Raw genomic sequence first — 9,518 nt, 5'->3', positions numbered from 1 at the left:
CAAAAGAGCCTATCTCTTCAATCTATAAATGAGCCAATACTTATCAAAAATGAATTCATATCCTATTTTTGTACACTATTGTAAAAGAGCTAGTAAAAATAGGAAATTTTCTCAGGAAATTTCGATGCAGTTTTGTACAATCTAACTGTGACCCATGTCTCCATCTGGGGATATCTCTTTCTGGATTCCTAAATATCCATAAACTTCTTCCTTTCATCGCTTCACCACTCATCAAATATATCTATTAGTCCTATATCTTTTATCAAATGTATTGTTTCCTTTCTTCATTTAATTTAGCATCGTTTATTTCATTTTAGCTATAGCAAAACAATTTTAGGGAATTCGTTCCTTCTAATTACAACTTTAAAAGATTCGAGCTTTACAGTAATATTTTCAAAGTAAGTTTCAAAATAAATTCAGAGTAAGTTTTTTTTTGTTTTTTAATAATATTTTCGATATTCAATTTATATTTGTGTCGTTTCACAACAAACTTTCGCGACAGACATTACTTGGCTTTTTATTCATGGAATTATTGGCTTAATAGTCTTCCCTATTTTATTTTAAATAAGAAAAGAATATGTTCTAAAAGAAAAAGTTAGCTTTAAATTAAAATTAACTTTAATAAAGAAGAAATTAGCTTTAATAAAAATTATATCATTCATTATTAAATAAACAATAAATAACATTAAATTGAATGGATAGAAAATTTGTCAAATAAATATTTATAAATTTAAACAAAATCTAAAAAAGAATTTGACAAACCTTTGCAAAATTAAATGCTAAATGTGAAGCAAAATCAATGCAAAAGCCAACGCTCATGATAATTGTTATCATTGAGATAAAATCGAGACGAACATTCCAAAAGGTCATGAAACCCAGGACACCCATATTTACCGTAATGATGTTTAATGTAACCAAAAATGTTGTAATTCTTTTTGGTATTAACAATAAAGAAACAATAATAACAGCAAAACTAGCAATTGCTATCGTTGATAGCGTACCCGGAAGTACTGCATTGTATTGTTCCGCAAACTATAAATTAATGATAAACTGATAAGATTAAAATTTAAAATTATAAATTCACTCTTAATTATTGTATAGGTGTATTAAGTAAATTAAAAATGTCAATGACCTGGAAGAAATCAGCATATAATCCAGTTTTAATGATACGTGATTTTGCAATATTTCGTAAAATTTGCATAGCTCGAGATTGATTACTTGCTCCAATATGACGTAGCTGAATGAGGACACGTGAAACTTCAAGCATATTACCCGTCGTGTCAAATAAAATATCGCTGAAATTATTATTTTCAATAAAACTAATTGGGAATTTGAAATGTAAAAGATGATATAATTAAAATTTCATCAAAATTTGAACGAATTTTTAAAAATTCGAAAATTTCAAAATCCTCAAGAATGTAACAATTAAACATACCGTTTGTAATAAACAAATTGTGGTTGAGAGAGGAAAATATTTTTTAAAATATATATAAAATTATTGGATGTTATTTCGATGTTATTTTTTTGACAATATTGTATCATTGCACGTAACCTAAAATTGTATCATTCATTAGAAATCATCCTAGAAATTCTTACAACCTTTTTTTTATTGCTTCTAATAATTAATTATCGCTTTCATGAAAATAATAATTAAAAATTGGAATCTTTAAAAATTTAAAAATTTTAAATTCCTCAAGAATGTAATATTTGCAAAAGATATTTGACTTTTCATCAAAATTTATATTTTAAATTTTTGGATATCAAATGAAAATAAATTTGAATGAAGTGAATTAATTAATCAATTTGATTAAAAGTAAATAAATAAAGATTGGAAAGCCATTTGTCATATATATTGAAAATATATGCTATGTTGGAAAGAAAATTATCAAATCTAATTTTCGTTTCGTTCTCTTTTCTTTTTTGGAAAAAGAAATTTTGAAATAATTATAAAATTTATTTATAATTAACCATGAATCACTAGGTCCGGTATATTCGGTATATTCGTATAGAGCTATTTCATCTTCCAGAATTGCCCAAATTTGGCGATTTGAAAAATTAATCTCTGATAAATTATACATCCATACATGTAGATATGATCCATAATCTGAAAATATTTTGCATCAACTTATGCATCATTTTATCTTTGAAAAATTTGACCTTACAAATTTATTTATGATATTGAAGACGAAATATGACAGAGTTAAGCTTTGATAACTTCAAGTAAGCTATGATTAGTACAAACATAGACCAGTCTAATCCTCTAATTAAGCTAACTAGGGTGTGCAAACATAGACCAGTCTAATCTTCTAATTAAGTTAGCTAGTGTGAGACTATGGAAATCAAAAAAAAAAGAAAACTTGGAATATCTGATGCTTAAATTGAATTCGAGTAAAAATTTCAAATAGACCAGGTAGCTATTTCAGAGGTAAAACTCGATTTCTCGACATACACTCTCTCATCCTGTAACCTACATTGATGTTCTTGTCATTTTCTCAGGACATAAACAAAATGTCATATGATATCATTGATGAAATGAATTGTCCCAAAAAGTAAAACGTTCATTGTAAATCAATAATTATTTTTAAATTAGAAGATAACTAAATTATTAAGGTGCTAATATTAGCATACAACAGGTATCGCCTACAAAAGTCTTTCAAATTTTAAATATTTCAAGATAATTTCAATCAGTTTGTATATTAAATTCTATCGTTGTACGTATAAGTAAAATGGTAAAGAGTGGACAAAAACTGACCAGAGAAGTATTTTTCCATAACTGCTAAAGCCTCATGACTATTTGAATCGATTGAAAGTAATTCATTCGGTTCGAGGCCTAATTTCATATGCATACAACCCCAAATTGATGCCATCTATAATAATACGACAAAAAATCTTACTTTCAAGTATTAATTATGAGGACACCACTAATTAAGAGAATAGTTTAAATATATATCTTCACCTGCATTGTTCATCATTAATTATATATATATATATATATATATTTGTGTTTAAACATATATATTTAAATATATCCAATTAATTAATTTAAACATATATAATTAAACAGGAATGATTTGAAGATGTGAAGTATTTTAAAGTGAATTCATAGAACTTACGAGATAAATAACGAAAAGTATGAGTATAATTAATCGAATCGACGGTTTGAATAACCAATCAGAGTAAGTTGTACGGAAAAAGTTAGCAAGCAAGTGATTACGGTATGGCATCATTTTCCGTTCTTCTCGAATCGTTGACCAATAAAGCGTATGACCTTTATGTGGCATAACTTGAAAACGAAATTTAGTCTTTTTTTTACACGAAAAAAAAATTCTTTATTACTTTTGACCTGTTACAGTCTGTTTTATCGTATGTTTACAACTCAAATACTACTTATCACTGAAATTCAAAAGATTAATACTTAAATTCAAAAATTTTTTGATTCAAAACACTTAGTTCAATTCCGTATCAGAACAGTTCGCTAACTTTTAAATAAATTAATTTACTTTGATAATTACCACCAATCATTATTTAATTCATCCATCCATTCATTTATATTTATATGTAACTTAGAATTTTAGCATGAAAATTGTTTTAAAATATTTGTAACGAATAATTTTTGGTTTTGTGAGAAATTCAAACAAACCTTCAGAAAAAAGATGCAATCCGGAAGATCTTTTTTTCCTGGCCGATACAGTTTTCCGGAATGTTAAGCAATGCCGCTTGGCAGCTTCACGTTTACTTGTCAAAACTAATACAGCTGAAAATGGTTGTCAACCAGAAGATAAAGTATTATTGGTAATTAATTATCAGCCTAATTAATTATCCTTTGGCAATGCTAAGATAAAATTGTGTTGATAGGAGTGAACTTTTTCTCATCTACCCTACACATCTTGAAAATTTTGCAACTTACCGGAAAAGAAAGTTAATTGATAAATATATGCGAAAGAAATAGCTGATACAGCATACATACAAAATGACTGAAAAAAAAAATACAAAAGTTAAGCTTAAATTCTAATCCTTTTATCACGTGAAGACTTACGTAATACAAGCTACTCTAATCACGTACGTTTACATATTCATACTCTTAGTTGACAAAAATGTCGTGAGAAAAAATTTGATAAGAATACCATACTATAACTTATCAAGTATCATTATACTTAGCTTGATTGTTTCCATTTAAATATAATGAATGAAATTTTTTAATTTAATTTTCATAAAATTAAATCTTAAAAAAAGTAAAGTTAAAACTGTACAAACCCGTACGGACTGAAAAGGTGCAAAACAACCAACAGTAAATGAAATAAGATCGGTAAGAGTGGTTACGGTAATTGAGAGAGATGCATCAGTGAATGCTTTCTTCATACGTGTCACAAATGAATTAGCAAGAGAAGTTGATCGCCAAGCGGATAAAGTGATAAATACATTGTCCACTCCAACTGCTAAAAATGGAGAAAAACGAATCATTTCGTTAAAAATACATTTTTACCCAAAATACAATTTATAATTTTTAGAGAAATTAAAAAAAAGAAAGATCATAGATAGATGAGGCTAAAAGAATGCTAACATTTATAAATTAGCTAAATGAATTTAATGTCATATGCTATAAAGGTACAACTTAATTATAATTGATGATAACATTAGTGATAATAACTTACAGAAGACAATAAATGGCATCAAATATGCAACGCTGATAATTTGATAACCCAATAATAGCAATAAACCAATACCACTGATAACAGCAGCTGCTGCACTGATAACTCCACCAATTGCTAACCATGGTCGAGAATAAATCCAAGATGGTATACAACAACATAAAATTGTATACAGTAATAATGTTAGGAAACTTGGGAATAGCATTCTAAAAAATATGAATGATTGGTTTGTTGATGTATAAATGATGATGATTCATTCAGTGGCGCAAATAAAATAGGATATTTTGTATGTTGAAATAGCGCGTTTGGTACAAAGATTTATTCATGAAATATTGTTTTAGCAAAGTTTATATTTGTATTTTCAGCTAAATTAAAAAATTGATAAAATTTTTCCCATTTAAAAATATAGTAAAATAGAAAGTTATTTTAAATTTTTGAGATTAATTAATTACTTACTTAATCAATTGATCACGACCATTAGCGCTTTCTATAGCTAAAATTTCATAAGTCCATAAAGAAGGTTTAATAGTATTTGAAGCATATTGTGATAGAAAATTGGCTAATTTTAATTCCCATTTTTCAGCTAAATTATCCTGGAAAACTGTTGAATGTCGTAATGCATATGGTAGCATTATCGCTTTTGCCCCTGAAAATCTCCTTGTTTATTTTTTCTCTCTCTTTTTCTCCTTCTCTTTCTCTCTTTCTCTCTCTGTCTCTCTCTCTCTCTGTGATTTGGTTTTTTTTTTTTTAAAAATACAACAAAAAATATTTGATTTATTTATTGAATTATTTATTTTATTTCAGAAATATTGTAACTTGAAATAAACAAGTAAGAAATTTTAGAAAGATATTTATGCTTATTTTCATTAACTTCTACTTGTTCATGCATTTTCTTATTTTAAAATTTCATTTTAATTTAAATTATAACACAAAATTTCGGAATTTCATATGCCAAAAAAGTAGAAATAAAGTTAGAGTAAATTAGAAAATAAATGATTGAAATTGCTAAAAATTCAATTCAATACAAACCGGAAATTTGATTTTTCTCGTCAAAAGTAATACCACCCAAAAAATTGCAAATACTATTTAATAGATTTGATGAAAATGAATTTGCAACTAATTGTAAAATAACTTGATCAATAGTGTCATTTTTTGGATTAAAATCACCATTTAGAAACATCTTAAATGCAGTTATCAGTGGATTTGATACACATTCTTCTTGTAGTCTGAAATTTTTGAAAATATTACTCAACTCTTTAAACATTTGCAATTAGTCCGAGCAGTAACCAAAAGTAATTAATTAATTACCATTTCATAAGCAGTTATTGAAATTCTTTGTTAATAAGAATATTATTTGTTGTATTGATACGAGAAATGTGTTGAAAAATTAAAAAACAAAAATAAAAACAAAAGGAATTAAAGAAAAACTTTTGCTTATATTTGATTAAATTTCTCAGGAAATAAAAGAATTGAGTAATTGATGCGAAATGAATCTTACAGATAAAATTATTTTAGCAAAAGAAATTTAGAAATTAAACTAATTAAGTTAAAAAGTAAAAGGTAAAATTTTGACAATTAGGAAGTAGCGAAAGAGTAACAACCTGTTCTCACCTGGATGATTTACGCATTAAAATATTTGCAATAATTTCATCAAATTCAGGTGAAATTGGAAATTTGACACAAATGGATGGATAATTGAAAGTGGTATTATTTGGTCCTTCAATTCTAATCTCTTGTATTACATTCCATAATTTTAATACCGTATCCAGAACAATTGGCTTCAGCACATTATCATCATCATCATCATTATTGGCAATGCTTCTTACGATAATGTATCCGGTTCGTTTGGTATCATATCTGAAAAAAAGAATAAGTTGAAATGTGAAGTAATAGATTTTGAGAGAAGTAAGTAAATGAATGAATAACCTTCTGGTAGCATATAATGGATCTAAATCATCGATATGAAATAATTCATCTAGTTGTTGTAATTCTCTTCGAGCTTGTGCATTAATTGGAACATATTGGCTAAGTTCATCTTTCAAGAAAGCATCCTGTTGATATTTTAGTCCAGTGCTAAGCGCAATTGTCAATAGTATCGGTATTGAAATAAATAGCCATGGATAACGAATAATCAATACAATATAATATTCGAAGAATTGAGAGATATATCTTTGCAAAAAAGCCAAACGCATTGTGCAAAAAGCATTGACAATAATTTTCTTTCTTTAATTCTATAATTTTTAAATATTAAAAATCAATTTAATTATTATTTCAAAATTAATCTGATAAAAAATAATTACTGAATCGAATAGGAATTAAAAATCTAACAAAAATTTGGCCAATAAATTTTGATCATTTACTTTATTTCATTGTTGTATACGGTATATTATTCTTCTGGTTCACATTTTCAAACAATTATTAATTGGTTAATTTTAATTTTCTTTTTAAGAAATTATGAATAACCATTTTCATATATTTGCATAAATTTGAAAAATTGATTTTTTTCGTGTAAAATATGAATTCTTACAACATTAAATATGAATTGTTACAACGTTAAAAAATGAATGACTATTGCGCCAAACGTTGACATTGGCCTTATTTGAATTAATAAACTGATAAAGGGCGACAACAGTAATACCTCAAATATGAAATTGTATCTATTTAAATTAAAAGTAAAACATTTTAAAATTAATTATCCCCATTAATAGAAGTTATTTAGTATTTAAAATAATGTTGACAATAAACTACTACAGCTAATTTAGCATCATTCCAAGAAGTTTAAGTTAAATAATGCAGTAATTAAAATTTTTTTTCTAACATTTGCATATATTCGTTGAAAAAGAATTTATTTTCCAAAATGAGACTAATATCATTAAAAAACGATCTTATTAAACATTTTAAAATAATACTTAAAATTTTTTTTTTTTTTGGAAAATCATACAACTCTTTTGGTAGTAGCGCTTAAAATTAGACAAATCAGGCATAGTAAAGTTAATTACTAATTAATTTCAACAATTGATTTTCGTCTCAGAAGTTAATTTGCATATCCTGATTGGAATATGAATATTGGCAGAAATGTTTGATTGTGATAATCAGCGGTAAATGTTTGATAATTAATGGAATGATAATCACACCATTCATTATCTGAGAAATGCAACATTATCATTGTGAGAAGGAATGAAAAGGTAGAAAAGGTATTAAAATTTGATGAATGTAACTGATTGAATTCGTTTAAAGCATTCTCGTACTGACCACTAATAATACTGAGTAGCACTGAATGGTCAGTGTACCGGGAAGTGTAAGGCTATACAATTCGTTTGCTCAAATGATTATCGAAACTTTGGCTGACATTCCGTGCATAATTTTTCTTTTTTTTCTTCTCTCTCTCTCTCTCTCTCTCTTTGCTTGACCTAACTATGTTATTGTTAAATGTAACACTGTATCTGTTAAAAGATGGAATGATAAAATGATAATAATTGTTGAAAATATATGGACGATAAAGTTATGAATTAATTTAAAATTATAGTTATGATTTAAAATTAAGTATTAAGTATTTCGATGAACTTTTTATCTCAAGTTATACCCAAAAAAAAAAACTATGAAGTTATCAATTAATTCAAAGTTACAGTTAGTTAAAATTTTAGGTTATATTTTGATTTATATTTGAAGTTACAGGTTAATTATTCCGACAAACTTTTTGCCTCATGTAATATTACATAATATTAATGAAGTGAGTAGAAGTCGAAAATTAAATTCGAAAATTGATGAGTTTTATGAAATGTTGAATTTGAAGAATTGAACTGATAAGTTTAAAATTTTCAAAGATTTTGCATATCTTAAAATTAACTTCTTCATTATCTATTCATTACTAATTTTTTTTTGAGGTTTTTAATTCAAAAAATATTCCTTTTGCAATTTTCGTAACTTTTTGAACCTTATTTTTTTATTTATTTTGAATTTTTGCATTTCCAATTGTTTGAATTATTGAAATTCTAAAATTTAGCTAATATAACTTTTTTCTTTTCCAAAGGATTTAGCTAACATACCTTTCTTTCAATAACGATCAAATACAAAATGTTTTGAGGAGTTGGTTAAATTTAAATTTAAGCCTTTCAATAGTAAATATTAACTTTGAAAAGAATAGTCAATTTCTGAAATGCGTAAAGAATGTTTAATTCTCTAGATTTGTTATTCATTAATTGTTGATTAGTGGTTGGTGAATAAATGTAAAAGGTCAAGCCTGTTCATGTTGGCCAAAATAATTATACAAAATCATAATCATAACCTTGTCTTCTTCCGCTCTCCTTTTAATATCTGTAAAAAAATTACTGCCCTACAATTAACACCATCTTCTAATTGTTCAAGCAGCACTACTATAATCAATCAGGCAAATTTTCCATTTTCCTTTCGAACTAATTTCCTGAACAGTCAATTCCGGACAATAACATTGGATTCGGTAAATCAATTTCTTTTGAATATTCATTTTGAGTATAGTTTGTTCAACCGACTATGTTATTTAAGGCAAAAGTTATGATTAAATTTTGCAAATAAATCTTAAAAAAAACAAAGTAAATTAGTAGTTCCTCGTTAATTTCATTTTACTAGCAGTTTAAATTTAAAATAAAAATGCTGCCAGTAAGCTGAATAAGCGCAGATTTGCAAAATGTTTAGGAGTTCATTCGCACAGTGATGCTCGAAATTATCATATCACTGATAGTGATCTTTCAATTCACTAATTAACTATCATTTGATCAGAAAATTAACCAGAAATATGAAAATGTTTAAAGACTTTGTAACTTTGAGTTTTAAAACTTTTAGTATCAATTTTAAAGATTTAAATTGGTTGTCTAGCATGCTCGTTCAGATATG

At 26.3% G+C, this 9,518-nt stretch overlaps 1 protein-coding gene across 1 annotated transcript in view; it reads right to left on the bottom strand.

The window, feature by feature from the left end:
* LOAG_18350 (hypothetical protein) overlaps window positions 1-6,841 on the bottom strand; it is a gene marked incomplete at both ends in the record, with an annotated part of 7,831 nt that extends 990 nt beyond the window's left edge. Inside the window, 13 exons of the mRNA XM_020451011.1 lie at window positions 763-1,032; window positions 1,133-1,295; window positions 1,969-2,104; window positions 2,753-2,867; window positions 3,114-3,283; window positions 3,641-3,754; window positions 3,908-3,974; window positions 4,255-4,436; window positions 4,653-4,855; window positions 5,106-5,295; window positions 5,679-5,875; window positions 6,261-6,506; window positions 6,576-6,841. Of these exons, the coding sequence (XP_020305246.1) occupies window positions 763-1,032; window positions 1,133-1,295; window positions 1,969-2,104; window positions 2,753-2,867; window positions 3,114-3,283; window positions 3,641-3,754; window positions 3,908-3,974; window positions 4,255-4,436; window positions 4,653-4,855; window positions 5,106-5,295; window positions 5,679-5,875; window positions 6,261-6,506; window positions 6,576-6,841 (2,319 nt within the window). The remainder of the gene's footprint in view (window positions 1-762; window positions 1,033-1,132; window positions 1,296-1,968; window positions 2,105-2,752; window positions 2,868-3,113; window positions 3,284-3,640; window positions 3,755-3,907; window positions 3,975-4,254; window positions 4,437-4,652; window positions 4,856-5,105; window positions 5,296-5,678; window positions 5,876-6,260; window positions 6,507-6,575) is intronic.
* Between the last annotated feature and the right edge of the window lie 2,677 nt (window positions 6,842-9,518).

The sequence above is a fragment of the Loa loa genome (genome assembly GCF_000183805.2).
Source record: "Loa loa unplaced genomic scaffold supercont3.270, whole genome shotgun sequence".
Lineage (NCBI taxonomy): Eukaryota > Metazoa > Nematoda > Chromadorea > Rhabditida > Onchocercidae > Loa > Loa loa.
Note: the sequence above shows the minus strand (reverse complement) of the source record. Positions and strands in the feature narration are given on the sequence as shown.